The sequence below is a fragment of the Mercenaria mercenaria genome, chromosome 15 (assembly GCF_021730395.1).
Source record: "Mercenaria mercenaria strain notata chromosome 15, MADL_Memer_1, whole genome shotgun sequence".
Lineage (NCBI taxonomy): Eukaryota > Metazoa > Mollusca > Bivalvia > Venerida > Veneridae > Mercenaria > Mercenaria mercenaria.
This window is the reverse complement of record NC_069375.1, coordinates 44,248,863-44,274,410: the sequence shown is the minus strand read 5'-3', so window position 1 is coordinate 44,274,410 and position 25,548 is coordinate 44,248,863. Positions and strand designations below refer to the sequence as shown.

Genomic DNA, 25,548 nt, shown 5'->3' with positions numbered 1-25,548 from the left:
CTTTTGTTAATAACTTAAGCTTCATTGAATAAAAGGTAAGTGTACATGAAATGAATAATTATTGAATTGTGAAATCAGATTTTTTTTTGTGGTGCTGTTTTAGCGAGTGGGTTATAGTCATTGACTCAATTATTTGCTAACACTTGTCTTGGTATTTTTGCCTCATTAAAGTCAAACACTAAGCAGCTACAAGGTTAAAGGGCAAATTTGGAGGTCAAAAAGGTTACAGAATCTGTTCTTGTCAAGCCCGTAAAACTACTTGGCACAAAACTCTACTCAGCACAAACTCTGCTTGGAACACTGCGAAAAAGGTTTGTATACAGGAGGTACACATTCCGTATAAATCCTTATTTACGGGCGTTACGGAAACATTTTTCCCGTATATGGAACATTTTCCCTATACGGGAATCCTGTATTCTTTTAAATTTGGGCATTCAGGGTTTTTTTCACATGGATCCGTTCATTCATACTTAGCATTAATAAGTTTCAACAGTTTATGTCAGTTTCAAAGTTAGGGATTGTCAAGGTCCAAAAATATGTTTAAGGCGTAAGTTTTTTATCATACTTTCAGGAAAGGTCCTTTTATATGATATTCGTATATTAGACATATACGGGCCGTTTTTACTCCCGTATAGCACATATTTTTCGCAGTGACAGATGTTACCTGTTACAGTATGATACGTTTTGTGCAAGACCCAGGACCATTGTTCCAAACTGGTGTAATTTGTCAAATCAGAATAGGGAAAAATGAAGTTTGAACCAATTTCTTGAAGTTTACTGAATTTTCTAATCAAGTTTATGTTAAAACTATGAAAGAAAGAAAACATTTTTCAAGAAGGTAGTTAAGGTTTCATTGTTATAAAATTTAACCGATGGTGGCCTCCGTGTTCTTGTTAAATTTTTCTGCTTTGCCTCCAAGTGATGGTGCAGACAGAGGACAGAATTGTTCTTCTGTGGAACACCATTGCAATCTATATAATATTCATCCAATTCCCTCTACTACAAACTTTTTCAATTTTCTGTTCAATTGAGTTGAAATTTATGTACCATATCAGCTGTACTTTTGTGTTCAGGAGGTGATCAGGCTGTTTGGAGAAAATTTATGAACTACTGATAGACCTCGTAAACAAAACTTGCTGAAGGTGTACATGAATGGAAGACAGAGTTTAAGCTACAGTATGTGGAACTGGCAGCATCACCAAACCTGACAAGGATTGCACCGTGGTACGTAGAGTATACAACATATGAGCCGTGCCATGAGAAAACCAACATAGTGGGTGTGCGACCAGCATGGATCCAGACCAGCCTGCGCATCCGCGCAGTCTGGTCAGGATCCATGCTGTTCGCCAACAGTTTCTTTAATTCCAATAGGCTTTAAAAGCGAACAGCATGGAGCCTGACCAGACTGCGCTGATGCGCAGGCTGGTCTGGATCCATGCTGGTCGCAAACCCACTATGTTGATTTTCTCATGGCACGGCTCATATAGTTTATACTAATTTATTTTAGCTTGATTGTGATGGAAGCCTCGAGGTTATTTCAACCACTCTCTTATCTGCTTCCTGGAAAAAAACCCGTAATGATTTCCCTATTTAAGAGGCATGGTCTTGTTCCCAGTGGACTCGAAACCCACAATCCCAAGTTGAGCAACCAACACCTTTACTACAAGCCATCGCTCACTTTCAGTAGCTTCTCACTTTCAATGTTTAGTTGTTGACTGCAAGAACACAAAGAGCATGTTGCAAGAATTGTGACAGATCTGCAGAGATATAAGTATACTTTCTGAAAGTTTGAAGATATCTTGAGATATTTTAAACTTTAAGGCAAAAATTGGATATAGTTTATATTGGAAAATAAATTTTTTGGTTTACAAAACTTTTAAAAAAGTACACATTTCAAATTATTTTTGAATTTTTTTCTTGGGGGTAGTAGCTTTTATTCTACCAGAGTGAAGTATTTTGAGAGTTACTGGTGAAGCTGATGGACAAGTGAAGTCAAAATTGCATTTTCCCACTTATTATGGCGGGAAAAATGTTTTTTAAAAGGGAAGCATATAGTTTTTTTATGATAAATTCAAAAAATAAATGAGGGTAACTTTAAAAAAAAAAAAATCCACTTTAACCTTTGGAGTTCTTTAAGATTATGTATGAAATTTGGTGATATATATATTTACAAACAGACAGACCTGTCTGTAAAGACGACCCTTGGGAAATGAAAACAAGTGGTCTTTGTTGGACAGTTGGTCTTTAAACAGAGGTAAATCTACACTAATAATGGTTGGTTTATTGAGAAGTTGAAATAGTGGCCTTTATAAGCAGGTTTTTTAGTGGTAGTCTTTTTTCAGAGGTGGTCTATATTCGAGGGGGGTCTTATTCAGAGGTAGTCTTTATTCAGAGGTGGTCTTTATTCAGAGGTAGTCTTTATTCAGAGGTGGTCTTTATTCAGAAGTGGTCTTTTTTCAGAGGTGGTCTTTATTCAGAGGTAGTCTTTATTCAGAGGTGGTCTTTATTCAGAGGTAGTCTTTATTCAGATGTGGTCTTTATTCAGAGGTAGTCTTTAGAGGTGGTCTTTAGCACAGATCTGACAGTACATTGAAATCAAGGAAAACCCATGTTACGGTATAGATGAATCAATCTGTAGAGGTTTTATATTCAGGTGTGCACAGACAGGGAGATTGATTTATGATATACTAAAAGTGAATCTCGTTGGCTGGGACAACATCCTCACTTCAATAGAGGCAGATAAGACACAGTTTCAACAACTGGAAGAATTCAAGGAAAACTTCAATTTTCTGCTGACACAGTTACTACAGTGGTATGTTATTATAAGCCAGTGAGGAGAAATAGGACAATGATAATCAGTTTTGACTCATACTTGGAAAAAAAAGGAATGTTTTAGAAATATACTACTAGGGCAAAAAAATCCTTCACAGAAAGAATTGACTATTATAAGGGACATTGAAATTCCATACTTGAAGAAATACAGCTGTATGTAGTTCCAAAACAGTGATTTTGTTGGGTCATAAATTCATGGATTTCGATTTTAAAAATGATAAAATTTCATCAAACAATTTACACAAATAAAAAATAATTCATGTTATTGGTATTTAGTTTTCTGTTTTGGCTGTCTCTCAAAATTTATTTCTCACTCAAAACAGAGAATAATGTATTTAGATTCCCATAGTTCAGCTGTCAATAAATCCAGAAACGATTTTGTTGAATTTTACAATAATTTTAAAACTGAATTTGGTAAAACTTTTACTAATGATCATGTGTGATTGTGTAAATGATTATGCATACGGAAATTTTTAAAGATCCATTCGTTCAAAAGCTGTTAATTAGGATTAGCGGTGTTTGTTTTACAATGGGCATCTGTCTCCATTAGATGCATTTTTAGTTTGACATAAGATGTGATGTTATATTTATAGCACATTCCTGGTGACAGAACAAGAAAGCTGTATCATCAAGGTGGACAAGAAACATCTGCCAAAGTTTGTTGTGAGGTGGGTATATATATATATCATATGTGAGAAAACCAACATAGTGCGTTTGCGACCAGAATGGTTCCAGGCTAGCCTGCGCATCCACGCAGTCTGGTCAGAATCTGTGCTGTTCACTTTCAAAGCCTACAATAAGAGAAACCGTTAGCAAACAGCATGGATCCTGACCAGACTGCGTGAATGCGCAGGCTGGTCTGGATCCATGCTGGTCGCAGATGCACTATGTTGGTTTTCTCATGATGCAGCACAATTATGTTTAACTACAGAGTTTGAGACAGATTGTAGAAAGAATGTTTTCCCCTATCAGAGATGAAAGAATATAGTTTTGTTGACATTGAAAGGTATATTTAAATGTCTGCTCCATAGTGTCTACACCTGTTTAAAGGGTATTCATGAATTTGGGGTGAAAATATCAGCTCATTGAGATGACATGCAAAATCCATGTTCCAATTTTGCCAGCCCAGCATCAGGGTGACAGGTTGAAGGTCAAATGTTTGAGATTTTAGGTTCAGTCTATGTCAGCCCCATCATTTGAGCCTTAGACTTTGCTTTGGATCCTTCTTCTAAGTTCCTAAATAAAAGGAAGTTGATGAAACTGAGATGGAGTGATCATCAATCAAAATGATTTGCAGAACCCGTGTTTCAAGTTTGCTTGCCCTCAGCCAGGGGCACCATTACTTAAAATAGAAAAGGCAATGTCTGTGCCATAACTTTGGTTTGATGGAAAGATTCAAATGAAATTTGGCCTACAGATAGATTTAATATCTATATGTTTTGCTGACCAAAGATTGCATTTGCTTTTTAAAAAATGCAAAAATGAAAACATATTTGAAATTGCCTTCATGATTTAGGCAGCATGTTATTATATTTAAGTTTATATGATATTTACTATGTATTTAGTAAGTGAAACAGAACAGTGTGTGGCAGAAAGGAATTCCTGATGATTGTTTTGGTATATTTCGATATTTGAACATAAAATGGTTAAGAATATTAATTGTTCATTGGGGGAGGGGGGGGGGTAAATTTCATGGATTGATTTGACCAACAAATCCATGAAAAATAGCCCTTCAGGAATATTACTGATTGTACAGTCAAATATATATTTGTTAGATCCTAGAAAGTTCTTTGGATACTATGATTATAAATATTTATTAGGTTGTTCTTTTTATTTGAGACAAAACAAAACCTAAACATTTGTATTGAAACAATGTTATTTGATTGCAGATTACTTGCCGCAGAGAATTTTCCAGAAAGATTGGAGACGGTAACAGCCAGGTTTGTTTTTGAAGAGGATATAAATACCTGTTGCCATGACAACACTGTTGACCTTCTGTCCTTGAAAAACAAGATTGATGAGCGGGAAATTCACTTGGCGTCCAATGTTTTCAAATTCGATAATGGAAAGAAGAAAGATAAATGTGAGGCGTGTTTCCAGACTTTACACTTCAAGGGAAAATTCAGTCGTCATGGCAACCAGACAGGGAAACAAGTACATGAGGAGAAGAGTCGCATAGTTTTCAGCACAACAATTAATAGCTATGAGTACATGGTAATTATATTACTGCAAAAGGGCATATTTTTAAGGCAATTTAGTTTCACTGAATACAGTAATTACGATAGATAACCGCAAATTTTTATATGCAGTAGATTTTATTGGATTCAACTCGGGACTAGTCACTAAATCTAGCGTCTGAACTGTGGACAACTGAGTCTGCTTCATTATTTTTACACTTACACGAGGCTAATTATAATATTATATGATTACCCTCCCGCTTAGCTCAATAGGGAGAACGCAGATCTATGGGTCACAGGGTCTTGAGTTCGATCGCCAGGTTGGTCGTATGTTCTCCGTAATGATTTGATAAAAGATATTGTGTCTGAAATCAATTGCCCCTGCCTCTGATTCATGAGGGGAAGTTGGCAGTTACTTGCGGAAGACAGGTTTGTACTTGTACAGAATCCAGAACACTGGTTGTGTTAACTGCCGTCCATTACATAACTGAAATACTGTTGAAAAAACAGCGTTAAACCCAAATCAGACACACAAATTATATATGACATGTATGATTTCAGACGATGTCACTCCCCCTAGTGGTGACTACAGGAGCAAATCAGGGCTGCCTGAGCCAAGCATCTGTAATGTGGCAGTGTTATAGTACAGATATAGTAAGTTGAATTATTTTTCTTTGTCTTTCAAAAATCTACTGGATACTACCCTTTGCTTTGACATCAACATCTCTAGACATTTCAGGTACTTCTTTGGCCTCCATAATAAGCGAGGTGATTATGGTGGCTGTCTTGGAATCACTGTTTGTTGAAAATACCCTGGCATCAATTTTCTTGTGAAGAAACCGTCCAGCTGGCTTATGGAAGGTTAGTAGTTCTACCCAGGTGCCTGCCCATGATGAAATAATGCATGGAGTTCCTGCACTAGCTGCCATATGACCTATAACTGTGACAGTGTTGTTAAACCTTAGAAAACGAAATACAAAATTTGTTGATAGAATGTGTCTTAAAGTGATTTTAAAAAAAGAAACATGTATGATTATCTTTACAGTACAGTCTTCCTATTGAGGAATGTCACCCATTGAAATGGTGCGAGGTAGCAGAGATGTTACAGGCCAAGATGCAGAAGCTGTGCCCCATGAGACTGACTGCAGAAAACATAAATCACCTTAAAAGAAGATTATTTGGTAAGAAGAGCATGTAATTTTTTTAAGTCTCTCTAATAGTATGAATCTTATTTATCTTGATATTTAAACCTGTATAAATGTGACAGTCCTGAATGATTGTGATACAAATTGCAGATATATTCCTACTGTCATTTTTATCAAATTTAGAGTGACTCACACTTTGAGAGTTATCTATATAGCTATGTACTGTTGCGTAAGTCTCATTTGGCACATTTGTAACTGAAAATACTGTGACATCTTATTTTCAGGTAGAGGAGATGTTCCAGATGACGAGCTTGTTACATTAAAGAAATTCTGCTTTGTAAGTATGACTGAAATTGTTAGTAAAGTTCACATATAAAACAGAAGTGCAGGAGTTATCAGAAATGTTCAGGCTGCAAACATAAATGTGAAACTATTGGGAAAGTTCACACTGTAAACAAAGGTGTGAAAATATTAGAAAAAGCTCACACTAAGCAGAAGTAGTGCATAAATTATCAGAAAAGTTCACACATACATTTATAACAGATGTGCAGAATTATCAGAAAAGATCACACATACATTTAATACAGATGTGCAGAAGTTATCAGAAATGTTCACACAAGTTCACACATACATTTAATACAGATGTGCAGAAATTATCAGAAAAGTTCACACATACATTTATAACAGATGTGCAGAAATTATCAGAAAAGTTCACACATACATTTATAACAGATGTGCAGAAATTATCAGAAAAGTTCACACATACATTTATAACAGATGTGCAGAAATTATCAGAAATGTTCACACATACATTTAATACAGATGTGCAGAAATTATCAGAAAAATTCACACATACATTTATAACAGATGTGCAGAAATTATCAGAAATGTTCACACATACATTTAATACAGATGTGCAGAAATTATCAGAAAAATTCACACATACAATTATAACAGAAGTGCAGAAATTATCAGAAAGGTTCACACATACATTTATAACAGAAGTGCAGAAATTAATAGAAAAGTTCACACATACATTTATAACAAAAGTGCAGAAATTATCAGAAAAGTTCACACATACATTTATAACATTATTTCATCATGAGAGGGTTTCTAGTAGGTATAACCGCCAACTTTCTGTAAGGCAACTGGATGACTTCCTCACATGAAGAATTTAACGCACGGTCGAGGCTCAATCCCACATTGGCGAGACCTAGAGCTATAAAGATATAATGCAACAGCATTGAAGCTGTTGAACTCAACGTGTAAACATTTCTAACTTGTTTTCTTTCTAGTATTAATTTGTAGATTAATTGATAAAACTGTTTTCAGATAACATTTACGCATATTTTACAGGATAAATTGGAGAAGACGGACAGTAGCGATGATAACACACAGCTGACTTTCTCATTCTGGAAGTGGTTTATTGGAATCTATAATCTCCTCGATAAATATCTCCTCAACTTCTGGAAAGATGGGTAAATAATACGTAATTAACATCAATAATATTTTGTTCTAAACAGTGTCAAATCATTTAATTTCATGGGAACAAGATTTCCTGTTTTGGGCTAAAAAAGCTCTTTTTAGCTCCACTTTTCGGAGAATAGGGGGGCTATTCTACTCGCATCAGCGTCGGCTTGAGCTTTCTTGGTTAAAGTTTTTCGGCAACCTTTGTTTTTCTGTCATATCTTTGTTACTATTGCTTATATCTTATTGTAACTTCACATAAACATTGTTCAGCATACAAACAAAGTAAATGCAGGGCCTGATCCCATTATACCCAAGGTCAAGGTCACCAAGGTGTTATACTTAGGTTATTTTTAAGGTTTAAGTTTTTCGGCAACCTTTGTTTTTTTGTCATATCTTTGTCGCTATTGTTCGGCAACCTTTGTTTTTGTGTCATATCTTTGTTGCTATTGCTTATATCTTACTGTAATTTCACATAAATGTTGTCCAGCATCCAACAAAAGTATGTGCAGGGGCTGGGCCCATTATATCAAATGTCAAGGTCACCAAGGTGTTATACTTAGGTTAGTTATAAGGTTAAAGTTTTTCGGCAACCTTTGCTTTTCAGTCATATCTTTGTTACTATTGCTTATATTTTACTGTAAGTTCAGATGAACATTGTCCAGCATACAATCAAAGTATGTGCAGGGGCTGGGCCTATTATACCCAAGGTCAAGGTCACAAAGTTGTTATACTAGGAATTATTTTCATGTTAATTTTTTGCTTTGTTTAAGCTTTGTTTATAGACATATCTTTGGTTCTTTAAAAAATAATGACTTGAAATTAAAATTATTTCTTTATAATGTATTTACAATCCCCATAACTCTAATTGTATTTTTGACAGAATTATGCCCCTTTTATACTTAAATTTTTTTTGAAATCTTTACTTTCTTGGTGTTACTTTAATACAATATAAGATAAAGACTTGAGACTTGAAATGTATCTTTATTATCATCATCTGCATGAGTGATAGCAATCTCCATAACGCTGACTTGTATTTTTGACCAAATTATGCCCATTTCATACTTAATTTTTTTGACAATCTTTATTTTCTGGACATAACTTTGATACTATATAAGGTTATGACTTGAAACTCAAAATATATTTTTACCATCATCGTCTGCATGTGTGTTAACAATCCCAATAACTCTAGTTTGTGTTCTTGACAGAATTATGCCCCTTGGAGTATCTTCCTTTTAAAGTAGAGGTCTCTTATTGAGACATATGTTCATTTTACTGTCAAATCACTGAATAGTGGAGCCTGCTGTCTTACAGACAGCTCTTGTTTGGGGGGATATGAATTTTTGGATTTCGAAACTTGATACAGTCAGACTTCGTTAACTCGAATTCAGATGGGACAGGCAAGATTTATTCCAGTTGTCGGTAGCTTGAGCCTGGTCAACAAGATACATTATATAGATATTTATATGGGACCTGAAGATGAGTTTGAGCAAACAAAGTTTGTATAAAATGAATTGGAATTTTACTTGTTCCATGGATTTAATTTCTTGCATTTTCTCGGATTTTATTTCTTGCATTTTCTCAGCCACATAAACAAGTCCCCCATGAATATAAATGATTTCAAAGTATTATAGATTAGAGCATTTTTTTTTTATTTTCAGTATGTGTAAATCATTAACATTAAGTTATGATTCATTTTTATCTGTTACGTTTCTTTGCACATATGTAAGATTTAAATTTTTGCCTCTAGATTAGTTGTAACAGTATGTAAATTAAATCTCTTTAGGATGACAACTTCCTGTACAACATACAAACTTTTTTTCTCACTGTTGACTGCACTGGATATTGTGCTTAATGTACAAGAGACTAATCACTTTTTGTAGGAAATTTAATATTGTTTGTATAAATTCATAGCAGTTAGCTAGTAGAAAAATCTATGTAGAATTAGCTCTTAGATTGTTTACAAAATAAAGTAATTTTATGGACACAATATGGCTATTTTGGCCAAAAACCACAAAGTTCCATCTCCATGAAAGTAATTCATTGACATTCTTTAGGTTGATCATGGGATTTGTGAGCAAAGACGAAGCCAAGGAAAAATTGAAGAGATGTAAGAATGGTAAATCTGGTACATTCCTGCTCCGGTTCTCTGACCAGAATATAACAGACAGCCAGGGTGTGAAAAGTGTTTTTGGACACCTTACAGCTTGTGTACTCATTATAAAGGAGGAAATAGGTAGGTGTCTTTACACACTTGATTTTGATTAGGTCAGTCTGTCCACTAGAAACATTGTGTGGAGCACATTTTACTTCTGCTGTAGAGGTTTCTAGTGTTCCAACACTCCCTGGAAATGTCAGGGAAATCCAAAACACTTAGAGGTCAAGGATTATCAGGGAAATTGAATTTTATTATTATCTGGCCTTCAGTGGTCAGTTTTCTGTAAGAATGAGTAAAGGAGGCCATATTTCTGAATTATTTTCCTGAAAAATAGTGTATTTGTTTTTGCATTTAAGAAACTTACTGAACTTTTTAAAAGTTTTGATTATCTTTATCAGAAAAATTAACCACCTTTCCTTTCAGAAAATGTCTAATGTATTATACCTATTGCTTTTAATTTTATTCTGCAATGTCTCTGTCAGGAAATCAGCTGTGTCATGTAATCAGAGGAATGTCAGGGAACTTCATATATGTTTATTATGCCAACGCCATAAAATTGGGGGTGGGGGAGAGCATATAGTGTTACCCTGTCCGTGTGTGTGTGTGTTTGGGAAAGGATGGTGTTCTTGTCCGGGCCATAACTTTGAGATGCATGGTTCGATTTCAGAATAATTTGACACAAATGAAAAGCATGGATAGACGATGTGTCATGCACAAAACCATTTTAAAATTACTAGCTCAAAGGTTAAGGTCACAGTCCTTGGTTGAACTTAGCCAGTTTTCACTACATATATACTGATAATGCGGTCTTTGTGTCCGGTCCATAACTTTGACATGCATGGATAGATGATGTGTCACGCGCAACAACCATTTCACTATCTTAAAGGTCAAGGTCACAGTCTTTGGTTGAACTTAGCCAATTTTTACTAAATTTTCTGGTTTTCCTACAATATTTTTTTTGTAAAAAAATAGGGCCAAGAGTCATTCTTTTAGTTTGTGAGCAGTACCATGCCTGTGACCTTTCTCATGTTGAGCGGGCATCTGTGTCGGTGACACATTTCTAGTTTTTGTTTTTCTTATGCCCCGAAGGGAGGCATATTAGTTTTCAACTATCTATCCGTTCGTTCGTCACAATGATAACTTTTTGCATGAAGGCACTTTACTCGCGAACCACTGCACCCAGGACCTTCAAACTTCACATCCTGATAGTACTTATTAAGTACATGACACCTACTGACTTTGGGGTCACCAGGACAAAGGTCAAGGTCACAGGGGCCAATGTTAACTCGTTCGTTAGTTCGTTCGTCACAATGTTAACTTTTTGCATAAAGGCACTTTACTCACGAACCACTGCACCCAGGACCTTCAAACTTCACATGCTGATAGTACTTATTGAGTACACAGCCCCTACTGACTTTGGGATTACCATGTCAAAGGTCAAGGTCACAGGGGCCAATGTTAACTTTTTGAATGAAGGCACTTTACTGGCAAACCACTGCACCCAGGACCTTCAAACTTCACGTGCTGATAGTACTTATTGAGTACACAGCCCCTACTGACGTTGGGATCACCAGGTCGAAGGTCAAGGTCACAGGGGCCAATGTTAACTTTTTGCATGAAGGCACTTTACTCGCGAACCACTGCACACAGGACCTTCAAACTTCGTGTGCTGATAGTACTTATTGAGTACACAACCCCTACTGACTTTGGGGTCACCAGGTCAAACGTCAAGGTCCCAGGGGTCAATGTTAACTTTTTGCATGGAGGCACTTTACTCGCGACGCACTGCACCCAGGACCTTCAAACTTTACTTGCTGATAGTACTTATTGAGTACACAACCCCTACTGTTTTTGGGGTCACCAGGTCAAAGGTCAAGGTCACAGGGGCCAATGTTAACTTTTTGCATGAAGGCACTTTACTCGCAAACCACTGCACCCAGGACCTTCAGACTTCACATGCTGATAGTACTTATTGAGTACACAACCCCTACTGACTTTGGGGTCACCAGGTCAAAGGTCAAGGTCACAGGGGCCAATGTTAACTTTTTGCATGAAGGCACTTTACTCGCGAACCACTGCACCCAGGACCTTCAAACTTCAAATGCTGATTGGGGTCACCTGTTCAAAGGTCAAGGTCACCAGGTCAAAGGTCAAGGCGCATTTGTCACCATTAGTGACAGCTCTTGTTTCCAATTATTATTTTTTTAATTTCCAGCAATTGTAAACTTGCAGATCGTTCATACATTATAAGGGTGCAAACTTGTCGATAGCAGGCATCTAAATTTTCTCTCTTTTCTCTGTATCACAGTATATTATCCCTATAAACATTGTACAATTTGTGTTTTTCAGATGGTCGTAAGAAAAAGAAGATCTATGACATGGATGTTGCTGGACATAAGAAATTAAAGGAGAAAAACCTTGCCAACATCTTGAAAATGACACATGATGTCAAACCAGGGAAAATATATCAGTACCTTTATCCAGGGGACAGAACCAGGGAAGAAACATTCGACAAATACTGTGATAAAGGTAATTGGTGAAGCTTACAAACTATATATCAAGTTTGGTATTAATCATACCTGAAACAAGATTTCACCAGCAGTTTCTTTGAAGGCCTGGCTTATTGTATGGAAAAATGCTTCAAATGTTTGATAGGAATCTCAGTCTCCTTTCTGCTTCTATTGGCCAAACTGAAATATTATTGACCTACCTGAATTCTGAAGATTGGGTATAATTATACACTATGCCTTTACTTTTGCTTATATTTATGCCCCCCCCCCTTCAAAGAAGGAGGGGGTATGTTGTTTTGCAGATGTCGGACGGTCAGTCGTTCTGACTGTCGGTCGGTCAGAATGTAGACCAATCCATTTCCGGATGATAACTCAAGAACACTTGGGCCTAGGATCATGAAAGTTGATAGGAAGGTTGGTCATCACCAGCAGATGACCCCTAATAATTTTGAGATCTGTATGTCAAAGGTCAAGGTCACAGTTAAACGGTTTCCGGATGATATCTCAAGAACGCTTGGGCCAAAGATCATGAAAATTGATAGGGATGTTGGTCATGACCAGCAGATGACCCCTAATGATTTTGAGGTCATTATGTCAAAGATCAAGGTCACAGTGACCCTGAACACTTAAACAGTTTCCGGATGATAACTCAAGAAGGCTTGAGCCTAGGATCATGAAGGATGATAGGGGGGTTGGTCATCACCATCAGATAGGTCAAAGGTCAAAGTCACAGTGACCAGGAACAGTAAAATGGTTTCTGGGCGGTAAGAAGGCATGGGCCTAGGATCAGGAAAATTGATAGGAGATTGATCATGACCAGCAGATGACCCTTATTGATTTTGAGGTCATTAGGTCAAAGTTCAAGGTCACATTGGCCAGAAACAGTTGAACAGTTTCTTGACGATTACTTATGAATGCTTGGGCCAAGGGTCATGAAAGATGATAGAGAGGTTCATCATGACCAGCAGATGAGCCGTATTGATTTTGAGGACAGAAGGTCAAAGGTCAAGGTTACAGTGACCCGGAACATTTAAACCGTTTCCAAACAATTGCTTGAGAACGCTTGGGCCTAGGATCATGAAACTTGATAGGGAGGTTGGCCATGACCAGTAGATGACCCCTATAGATTTTGAGGTCAGTAGGCTAAAGGTCAAGGTCACATTGACCCGGAACAGTTAAACTCTTTCCGGATGATACCTTGAGAACGCTTAGGCCTAGGATCATGGAACTTAACAGGGAGGTTGATCATGACCAGCAGATGACCCCTGTTGATTTTGAGGTCAATAGATTTAAAGTCGAGGTCACATTGAACCAGAACAGTGGAACTTTTGTTTACAGTGAGCATATAATTTCTGTCCTTGTGCAGTCACTGAATGCATCAATGGGGGCATTTCGTGTTCGATGAGCTCTTGTTCCGAATATAGTATAACTCTCTTATTCATAATTTAGTTGTGAATAATTAAGGGTGGCATTATTTATTATTATTATTATTATTATTATTATTATACCAGATTTATATAGCGCCCTTTTCATGATCAATTTCACGTTCAGAGGCGCTTTACATAGTTCAAATGCAGCCACACAGGGCGCATAATTCATCCTCTACTAGTACAGACACAGAGCGATCTGACCAGAGGGACAGAGTGAGACAAAGCCCCCACGACAGAGAGATCAGAAATCAGATACAGGCTTGTCCGGCTAACTTAGCCTAGCTCGTTGCGAATAGACAGCCTGGTTCTTTAACGTGCCCAGTGTATAGCACTGATACACGCAAGGATTGCATGTCCTTAAACTAAAAATATGTGAATAACTTATAAGCATAAATTCTCAATAACATGAAACTTGCTTGTTTTCTGTCAATTTGTGAAATAAATGTAACCCAGAAATCATTGATCTCCAGAACTTGTTGATAAAAAAGTTCTTCAGGATGAAATGATTTAATTCTGAGTTTTAATTCCTATCATAGATGCTGTGGTACCCGGCTATACAGGGACTAAGGATGCTTTTGTAGTTCATCTTGACCAACAGTTTGCGTAAGTATGCTAGTTTAGTTTTAGATCTTTGCATAGAGCTCTGAATTCAGCTACCCCTGCTTGGCCTCAGTCAGACATGCAACCAACCAACTGTTTATATGGAGTAGAGGCTATGACTAGTTAAGTTTATATTACTAGTTTGTTCTAACTTATTTTAGCTTGATTGTGATGAAAACTTGAAGCATAATTGAATCACTCTTGAGTCCTCTTCCTGGTAAAACCAGGACTGGTGCCATAAGAAGACATGACCATGACCTCATAGGGGCTCAAACCAATTACTTCTTGATTTAGGGGCTCTCACCCTAACCACTTGACTAAACCATAGACTGAAATACATAATGATTTGTCAGAAATCTGGACCATGCAGAATTATTTACACCAAAAGCTAACTTTGCTTTTATTTCTGATATTCAGTGCTCTTGAGATAAGCTGTGGAAAGCACGCTCGTTCACCTTCTGTGGATTCTGGGATAGAAACCATAGACACATCATCACCTCTCAACAGTGCACTCAGTTTTAATGGACCATCCCTTCCTGGTAAGTATTTTGAGCTTGAGTATATTTATATGGTTTTAGTCACCGCACCCCCCTACAAAACGTAATATTTGTTGGGGACTAGTTATGTCTCCCACCACACAGTGGTGTGGGAGACATTGATTTACTCCTGTCTGTGTGTGTGTGTGTGTCTGTCAGTCTGTCTGTCTGTCACAAATCTTGTCCACACTCAGTCGAACATCCAATCTTCACTAAACTTAAACAAAATGCGTTTGCCAATAAGTCCTCGGCCAAGTTCGATAACTAGCCAAATCGGCCCAGGCAGTTAGAAATTATGGCCCTTGCTCTCAAACTTTGTAGGATGATTGCCTTTGGCCAGTAGATGACCCCTAATGGTTTAGGGTCAGTGAGTCAAAGTGACCATAAACTGAAAATGGCTTCTGATTAAAAAAATAGAAAATGCTTGGGCTTATGGCCATCAAACATTAAGAAATGATGGCTTGCAATTGGTAAATGATCCCTATTGTTCTTTGGGGTCATTTGGTCAGATGTCAAGGTCCCAGGGATCTCAAGACTGAAAATGGCTTCTGGTCAATAACTGTACAATGCTTTAGCATACAAATGTTAAACTTTGTTGGATAATTGCCTGTAATCAGTACATGATCCTTTATATTATTTGGGGTCTAAGGTCAAGGTCACAGGGACCTTTAGTGTGAAAAAAGTGTTTTGGTCAGTAACTAGTGACTGTTGGGCCTACAGTTGAAACATTTTTTAAGATGATTCCCAGTGGTCAAGTGACCACAACTGTTTTGATGGCCAGATGGTCATGGTGTCACACCTTACCCGACCCTAAAAATTACCCACCACGTTACCTCTGACTGGCCATTATGTTGGGCATATATGTGTTTTACAAACAGCTTTTGTTCTTATATTTGTTGTAATGTCTAGTTAACTCAAAAGATGCAGTACATTTTAATCTTGCCGTGACTAAAAGAATTCTGTGTATTCTATTTCAGTATCATAAACTGCACAGACTTGTGTCTTTATATAAATCTTAGCATTAATATATAAATGATCTAAGACATGTTACTCTTACTTCCCCAATGGTATTAAACCAATTCTGTTAAACTATCATTTTCAGTCAAGGTTTGAAAGTTAATGTGTACATGTATCTAATTTAAGATATTGTTAACAAGTTTGATGAATTTGATATGAGTACAGAGGTAAGTGAGGCAGATATGTATTGCATTTAAACTTAGAGGTCATAATTATAGATGCCCTAAGTTGTGCTTTGAATTTTCTTTAAAATTCTGATGATATGTATTCATTCTCTCCATTAAACAGCTGCTAAAATAAAGAAGCCTCGTGTGAGTGTGAATCATCCAACCATAGCAAAAATATTACAGCAGGGAAGCTTGGATGTGTCGAGTCCCCAAAACAACCCATTTGCCGTGCCAAGTCCAGTTTACCCTGGTCAAAGTCCCTGCTACCCTGCACAGAGCCCTGCTCCGTCAGCCATGAGTCCTTTTTACGCTCAGACACCAAGTCCTGCAAACTCCACGCACAGTAACTGTTTATCTCAAGATGTTCTTGGTTCACCAATCGCAACAGACACGGGAGGATTACAACAAATGGATATGTCCGAACAAGGCTCGCCGAAATTAAACTCGTTGCCAACGGTGATAGAAGACTTACCCGCGACTACGGTTTCCAAGGATCTGAATCGTTTACCCATGTCGGATAACGGTATATGCAGCCCAGCTAGTTCCTGCACAACAAACCAGTCTCCACAAAGAAACGGCAATGATGCTACACATATTTTGATCGAAGGTGACGATGGTCAGATGTCAGTTGTCTCTTTCGAAACGGGCTCGAATGAAGTGGTTGTACAGCAGCTTAGCGGCCACAGTTCTCTCGAGAGCAACAGCAGCTGTCACTCGTCAGTTTCAAACGGTCAGCAAAGTGCCGTGATCTTGCCAGCCCAAACTGATGATCCTTACATGGTGTCCATGGGTAATAACATGTTTAAAAGAAGGGAGCCTGTGACGTCAACAGTTCCTGAACAGCAGGATGTTCTTTCAAGTCTACAGAACAATCCAGAGTTGGCACAGATTTTATCTATATTAAATAACGCAACACCGGACATTTTAAAGTATCTTCAGAGTTACTTGGATCAGAACATGGCTCCTGTAGTAAATGATGGCTGTGTACAAATGTCAACAGAAATAGACCCGGCACCAGCATGTCCAGTTGTTACAACTTCTGGCACGCCCCATCTGACGTCTTCAGGAAGCATGTCTGATGCATTCAATTTCAGGTAGGTGAAAATTTTTTTAAAATCCATTATCCATTTATCCTTTCTTAATTTTTTTGGATAGGTTGTAACTGCTGTTAAGCAATAGAGCTGAAAAGACTTAAGTTTTGATTTACAAAAGAAAATGTCAGTTCGAAGAAAGTTTTGCCTTTGTTTTTAGAGATACTGTTATCAGAGTTAATTCCTCTGAAGATATTATGAGTTTATTGAAAGTTTTATCATTTATATTGTAATTGAATTAGTCAAAGTTTAAGACTCGCTTTTACAAAAGGAATTGTTAATTTCTATACTAAGTTTAATCTTTGAAAATATGGTAGTTTTAACCATTTTATCAGTTATCACAGGTTGCTTTCAAGTTACTGAGCAAATGAAATTTCCCTGTATCTCTGCATAACGATTTATGCATACATAACTTTAAAACATTTTCAATTACAGCCAGAATGAAATAGCGGAAGTGCAAGAAATGAACAGTGGAACAATTGACACAAGCGTATTTGCAACAGTAGATTCCAGCAGCAGTGGTATGATGAGCTGATTTGACTGTCCTTCAGTTTACAAGTTTCCTGGCTTTCTTCTGGTTTTGGAGCCTAACAAATGTTAGATCATTGTCTTGGTACATAATTATCTCCCTTTATTTCTTGGGAGATAAGTTGTTTCTGTTGTGGTTGTCAGTCCATTTGTCACAGAGTGCAGTCCACTCTGTAAGCTTTTACACTTTAAAGCATTTTTTGTTTAGGAAAGGCACTTAATTAGGTTTATCCTTTTCCATATATCCATCTATCCATCAGTTCATCTCTCTGTCTGACTTCACACACTAATTCCGATCAATAACTGGAGAACCACTTTACTTAGAACCTTCAATCTTCATAGGATGGCAGGGCTTGTGGAGTAGACGACCCTATTGTTTTTTGGGTCACTCCATCAAAGGTCAACGTCACAAGGGCCTGAACATGGAAAACCATCTCTGATCAATAACTTGAGAATCACTTATTATATAGAATGTTGAAACTTCATAGGATGATTGGACATGCGGAGTAGATGACCCCTATTGAGCTTCAGGTTACTATGTTAAAGGTCAAGGTCACAGAAGCCTGAACATCGAAAGCCATTTCCAATCAATAACTTGAGAACCACTTGACCCAGAATGTTGAAACTTCATAGGATGATTTGACATGCAGAGTAGATGACATCTATTGATTTTAGAGTCACTCTATTAAAGGTCAAGGTCACAGGGGTCAGAACATGGAAATCCATTTCTTGAGAACTATTTGACCCAGAACCTTCAAACTTCATAGGATGATAGGGCTAACAAAGTAGATGACCCCTAATTGTTTGGGGGTTACTCGATCAAAGATGAAGGTCACGGGCCTGAAGATAGAAAACTATTTCTGATCAATAACTTGAGAACCACTTGACCCAGAATGTTGAAACTTCATAGTATGATAGGACATATAGAGCGGATGACCCCTACTGATTTTTTGGTCACTTGATTAGAGGTTAAGGTCACAGGGGCCAGAACATGGAAATTTGAGAACCATTTGGCCCAGAACCTACAGAGTAGATGATCCCTATTGTTTTTAGGGTCACTAGAGCAAAGGTCAAGGTCACAGGGGCCAGAACATGGAAAGCCATTTCCAGTCCATAACTTGAGAACCACTTGACCCAGAATGTTGAAACTTCATGTGATGATTGGACATGTGGAGTAGATGATCCCGGTTGCAACCAACCATAAGTGTCTTTTTGACGTTCACTCCTGTCCCCAATGACTTCTTGCTTACTACTACTTTGCATTTTGGGAGACATGCACTTTTCTAAAAAGGCATCTTCTAGTTGGATCGCATTTTGGGCCATTTCACATTTATGCTGAATTTAAAACAAAAAGTAAAATTAAACTGTTCAGTTACAGAATTCAGTTTGAAAAGATGAAAAAGATCACATTTTTCCACAAAATTGTTGATTTGCATTTTTTCGCTTAGATTTGGATAAGAATTCATTTTGAAAGTGAAAGCTATAGCTGTTTCCAAAATGAAAAAAATGGTACCAGTTTGTACTTGTCTTCAGTTCAGTGTATATGTGAAATTGCTTTAAAAGAAAATCTTATTTGTTGAGATTGCTGAAATCTCTATAATATCTTTAAGTAGGTTTGTAAACTAATTTTGCTTTGTGTAAGAAAATGTAATAGACCTCTCAGAGATGAAAGTTTGAAAAATAGTACTTTTAAGAAAGCTGAAGAATACTGCATACATGTATTTTGTTTTACAGATTTCTCACCAGACACTTTCATATTTATATTGTTACACCAAAGTCAAAGCTTTCAGATACTGACTGTACCGCTTATCATATTATAATTATTGAGCTGATGGTATTTGAGAAATTGTATGTATGCCTTTTTACAATTGTCAATAATAAAAGGTCATTTCTGCCTTTTACGACCTACTTGTATCAACTTTATAAATCTTATATGCAATTTTAAAATGTTGTAAGTACAACCTTAATTCTAATCTTCAGTAGATATTTCGAAAACTGACCAAAAAATCGAACTTTTTCTTCTATCAGTAGATATTTCGAAAACTGACCAAAAAGTGGTTGTACATGTACATAACTGATATGACCTTATATATAATTAACAAAATGTAATTTCTGACCCAGTAAACAGGGTCTCACAATTATGACTTTATGTTCTCGTTATGGCCGTTTATATGCGGGTTCTGAAAATGTCATATATGGTTATAAGTAACAATTACGACCTGATATTTCTGAGATATTATCAGTATTGATAATGTTTCTGTTTAGAGTTGGACATATTATTTCAAATTCAAACATCGTTTTTGAACAATACTTACTTGAATTAGTGAACAAGATTACACTTTTAATGTTAAACCTTGGTGAAACTAGTGTATGTCAATTTTATAAATTATTAAATGATGAAATCTGGATTTATTCAGACTTTTACAGGTACATGTAGTGCTATGAATTATTTTTAGCTGTGATGAATGTTGTTTTGAAGATATTCTGCTGTTTTTGAAGCAGGGCTTTTGTGCAATTCTTGATATTTTTAGCTCACCTGTCACGAAGTGACAAGGTGAGCTATTGTGACCGCTTGATGTCCGTTGTGCATCAACAATTTCTAAACAAATCTTCTTCTTGAAAACCACTCGGCAGAATTACACCAAACTTCACAGGAATGATCCTTTGGTGGCCCCCTTTCAAAACAGTTCAAAGAATTGAATTCCATGCAGAACTCTGGTTGTCATGGCAACCGAAAGGAAAAACTTTAAAAATCCTCTTGTCCACAAAATAACAGGGCCTAGGGCTTTGTTATCTGGTGTGTTGCATCATCTAATGGTCCTCTACAAAAATTGTTCAAATTATCCCCCTAAGGTCAAATATGGCCCCACCTCGGGGGTCACATGGTTTATATGGACTTATATAGGGAAAACTTTGAAAATATTCTTGTACAAAACCACATGGCCTAGGGCTTTGATAATTGGTATGTAGCATCATCTAGTGGTCCTCTACCAAAGTTGTTCAAATTATCCCCCTAGGGTCAAATATTGCCCCGCCCCAGTGGTCCCAAGTTTTACATAGACTTATATAGGAAAAAGATTTAAAAATCTTCTTGTCTGAAACCATACGACCTAGGCTTTTGATATTTGGTATGATGCATTGTCTAGTAGTCCTCTACCAAAATTGTTCAAATTATGCCACTGGGATTAAAAGAGGCCCCGCTCTGGGGTCACTTAGTTATTATGTGAGTTATATAGGAAAAATACATAAAAAATCATCTGATCCTATTTCCAAGACCGTTTAATTATAATTACCTGATGACCCCAAGTAATATGATGTCACTTGACTGTGACCTTGACCTACTTTCTTGTTTTTTTTTAAGATACAGCCTTGAAATTTTAATGACATACACAGTTTTGCACACAAATCGTAAAACTGAATTTCACTGGCCATGAATGTGACCTACTGACTTTCTTAATATTTTATCATCAGTTTGACATTTGAAACATGTAGCTCATATTACTTAGGTGAGCAATCCAGGGTCATCATGACCCTCTTGTTATATTTAATTTGTAAAAATCAAAAGGAGTTTAGTTTCTTTGTAAATACAGAAAACAATTGAGCCGTGTCATGAGAAAACCAACATAGTGGCTTTGCGACCAGCATTGATCCAGACCAGCCTGCGCATCCGCACAGTCTGGACAGGATCCATGCTGTTTGCTAACGGTTTCTCTAATTGCAGTAGGCTTTAAAAGCAAACAGCATAGATCCTGACCAGACTACGCGGATGCACAGGCTGGTCTGGATCCATGCTGGTCGCAAAGTCACTATGTTGGTTTTCTCATGGCACGGCTCATATGACATTTGCATTATGTTTCATGAGAGATTTGTGTTATGAGCTTTCTCATTTTTTACAGCTGCAAAATGTATATACCATTCAAAATGTTTGTAATGATTTTAAAATTCATTACAAAATAGTATTCAGTATTTTGATTATTGCATTTGTTAAGGTCACACCTCTACAAAAGCAGATAATATCCCCAGTTGACAAATTTCTTTGTAAATAAACTTCTCCACAACAACTTCACTTTTCAGCTAACAGATTTGTCAACAACTTCCCAGTGGTGTGTCCCTGACTTCCCAGCAATGTCTGTGACTTCCAAGTGGTGACCACAACTTCCTAGTAATGTCCCTGACTGCCCAGTGTTGCAACTTCACTGTGTTGTCTGTGGCTTCCTAGTGGTATCCACAACTTCTCAGCTCTCTCTTTTTACTTCCCATTGGTGTCTGTGTGTTTCCAGCAGTGTCTGTGACATCCAAGTCCACTACTTCCTAGCATTTTCTGCGACTTTCCAGCAAAGTCTGCAACTTCCCAGTGGTGTCCCCGGCCGCGACTTCCCTGTAGTGTTCATTCTAAAGAGGTTGCGCATTCCAAAGATACAAGAATTTCTAATTTTATACTGCTGTGCAGTAATTGTTTTAATGTAGGTATGATTTTTGCTTGTTATGTTTAAATTTGTTGAAGAATGTTATTTCTGTTTACAATGTTATTGACCAGTTTTCTTGTTTGTTCAGTTTTACAATTTTTCAAATTGGTTGCTGGGTATATGCAATGGTAATTGCAAAATTGGCAGGGTTTTTTTCATGACTGATAGCAAAAACATTTAAAAAAAAATTTTTTTTTATTTTAATGTAATTTTCAAGCCGGTCTATTCTGGTGATTTTCTTGGAGAAATGATTGTAAGATAAACATTGGATATAAGATATAGAATTGCTCCAATCATGAGAATTATAATTAAAATTTGAAAGAAAATATCACTGAAAAAAATATATTATTATCTAGAACTAATCTAATTTCATGGGGTCATACAAAATTGTTTTGTTTTTTTAGCTCACCTGTCACAAAGTGACATGGTGAGCTTTTGTGATCGCGCGGTGTCCGTCGTCCGTCCGTCCGTAAACTTTTGCTTGTGACCACTCTAGAGGTCACATTTTTCATGGGATCTTTATGAAAGTTGGTCAGAATGTTCACCTTGATGATATCTAGGTCAAGTTCGAAACTGGGTCACGTGCCACCAAAAACAAGGTCAGTAGGTCTAAAAATAGAAAAACCTTGTGACCTCTCTAGAGGCCATAATTTTCAATGGATCTTCATGAAAATGGGTCAGAATGTTCACCTTGATGATATCTAGGTCAGATTCGAAACTGGGTCACGTACCTTCAAAAACTAGGTCAGTAGGTCTAAAAATAGAATAACCTTGTGACCTCTCTAGAGGCCATATATTTCACAAGATCTTCATGAAAATTGGTCAGAACGTTCACCTTGATGATATCTAGGTCAAGTTCGAAACTGGGTCACGTGCCATCAAAAACTAGGTCAGTAGGTCAAATAATAGAAAAACCTTGTGACCTCTCTAAAGGCCATATTTTTCATGGGATCTGTATGAAAGTTGGTCTGAATGTTCATCTTGATGATATCTAGGTCAAATTCGAAACTGGGTCACGTGCGGTCAAAAACTAGGTCAGTAGGTCTAAAGATAGAAAAACCTTGTGACCTCTCTAGAGGCCATATATTTCATGAAATCTTCATGAACATTGGTCAGAATGTTCACCTTGATGATATCTAGGTAAAATTTGAAAGTGGGTCACGTACCATCAAAAACTAGGTCAGTAGGTCAAATAATAGAATAACCTTGTGACCTCTCTAGAGGCCATATTTTCCATGGGATCTGTATGAAAGTTGGTCAGAATGTTCACCTTGATGATATCTAGGTCAAGTTCGAAAGTGGGTCACGTGCCTTCAAAAACTAGGTCAGTAGGTCAAATAATAGAAAAACCTTGTGACCTCTCTAAAGGCCATATTTTTCAATGGATCTTCATGAAAGTTGGTCTGAATGTTCATCTTGATGATATCTAGGTCAAGTTCGAAACAGGGTCATGTGCGGTCAAAAACTAGGTCAGTAGGTCTAAAAATAGAAAAACCTTGTGACCTCTCTAGAGGCCATACTTGTGAATGGATCTCCATAAAAATTGGTCAGAATGTTCATCTTGATGATATCTAGGTCAAGTTCAAAAGTGGGTCACGTGCCATCAAAAAGTAGGTCAGTAGGTCAAATAATGAAAAAACCTTGTGACCTCTCTAGAGGCCATATTTTTCATGGCATCTATATGAAAATTGGTCTGAATGTTTATCTTGATGATATCTAGGTCAAGTTTGAAACTGGGTCAACTGCGATCAAAAACTAGGTCAGTAGGTCTTGAAATAGAAAAACCTTGTGACCTCTCTAGAGGCCATACCCTTGAATGGATCTTCATGAAAATTGGTCAGAATGTTCACCTTATGATATCTAGGTCAAGTTTGAAACTGGGTCACGTGCCTTAAAAAACTAGGTCAATAGGTCAAATAATAGAAAAACCTTGTGACCTCTCTAGAGACCATATTTTTCAATGGATCTTCATGAAAATTGGTCAGAATTTTTATCTTGATAATATCTAGGTCAAGTTCAAAACTGGGTCACATGAGCTCAAAAACTAGGTCACTATGTCAAATAATAGAAAATACGGCGTCATACTCAAAACTGGATCATGTGGGAAGAGGTGAGCGATTCAGGACCATCATGGTCCTCTTGTTTAAATAAATATTACCATTGCACAGAGTTTTATATCAAATTTATTAGGTGCAATCGGTCAGTAGATTCTAAGAAAGAATAAGAATAACAGCACAAAGTAAAAGTATGTTTCCTTTAATAATTGAAAAAAAGGTAAATTGGATCTGTTTAAAGGATAGTGCTTTGCCTTTTATCTGGATAATGTTGTCTCACTGGGTACACCATCTTATTTGTGTCTCATCAGCACTACTTAATGTTTAGCAGCCTAAAGTGAAAGCTGCTATCAGTTTTATATATATATTAGTTATTTCTATCTCATTTTGTACTTTTGAATCCTTCCCATTGATTACATACAATGTACATGTATACATTTTGTTAAGCACTATGTTTGTGAAACTTATAAGAAAATACATTTAGCCTAAAATGTACTAGAGGGAATGTTAGTTATACATATTTCCACCTGTTTATATTGGGATCTGTGTCGTTTTTTCATTACTGAAGTATTTTATACCATGTTGTCAAGTAAGCGAATTCTCTTACCTATTCATTTAATTTCACATGACATACCGTATATACCATAATCAATGTCCTAGCTAGCTAGCTCCTCCCATATTTAGGATTCCTAAACTAAATAAAAAATATTAAAGTTATGGTGATAGTTTGGGTTAAAAGTGAATAATTGTAATGTGGTAGTGCTAGAGTTTTTAAAATTAATTCATTAGAAGTTGGAATAATAGTTAATATTTACAGTTTCGCCCAAGTTACTCTGCCAATGGAATTGCTCCGTTTACTTCAAATCTGGCCATAATCTATTTCGCATACAGTTGTCACATCAAACTTGTATGTATTAGATTTAATTAATCATTAAATGTTATGATTTAATAGACTCTGCCCAGTAACACTGCATTTGTACAAGATAGTTATAAGTTGAATATAGCAGTTTTAAGATATTAATTTCGAGCGAACGTTATAGCGTAGCGAGAAATTAGTATCTTAAAACTGCTGTATTCAACTTATAACCTTTACATTCTGTCTTAAGAAACAGCCCCCTTTTGCAAATGTAGTACCCCAAGGATATTAATAAGGGAGTATAAATTATGATAGTTTAGTAAACTAATTATTTTCTGTATTTATTGATAACCATGTCATCTGATTTTGTACAGTTAGTTTTTCACTCATTTTGCTTGAATTTCATATTATGCAAATGTATAGATGTTTTCGTGTTACTCACAGCATTGATTTGATTTTGTTCAGTTTTTCTTTGAAATAAAGTGCTTTTACAACATAAATTTATTTGTTAGTT

At 36.7% G+C, this 25,548-nt stretch overlaps 1 protein-coding gene across 1 annotated transcript; it reads left to right on the top strand.

Annotated features, from left to right (window-relative positions):
* The first annotated feature begins 1,096 nt into the window (after nt 1-1,096).
* LOC123552719 (signal transducer and activator of transcription 6-like) lies at nt 1,097-25,534 on the top strand. The gene is made up of 14 exons (XM_053525138.1): nt 1,097-1,224; nt 2,654-2,812; nt 3,426-3,500; nt 4,722-5,046; nt 5,571-5,663; nt 6,055-6,190; nt 6,439-6,491; nt 7,511-7,632; nt 9,679-9,857; nt 12,129-12,308; nt 14,256-14,322; nt 14,737-14,858; nt 16,161-17,133; nt 17,566-25,534. Exons 4-14 carry the CDS (start codon nt 5,044-5,046, stop codon nt 17,663-17,665), a joined length of 2,028 nt encoding a protein of 675 aa, XP_053381113.1. The 5' UTR covers nt 1,097-1,224; nt 2,654-2,812; nt 3,426-3,500; nt 4,722-5,043; the 3' UTR covers nt 17,666-25,534.
* The last annotated feature ends 14 nt before the right edge of the window (nt 25,535-25,548 follow it).

Coding starts and splice junctions, on each gene's coding strand:
- LOC123552719 (XM_053525138.1), top strand. Junction 6,191..6,438: donor CCTTAAAAGAAGATTATTTG/GTAAGAAGAGCA, acceptor TCTTATTTTCAG/GTAGAGGAGATGTTCCAGAT. Junction 17,134..17,565: donor TCTGATGCATTCAATTTCAG/GTAGGTGAAAAT, acceptor TTTCAATTACAG/CCAGAATGAAATAGCGGAAG.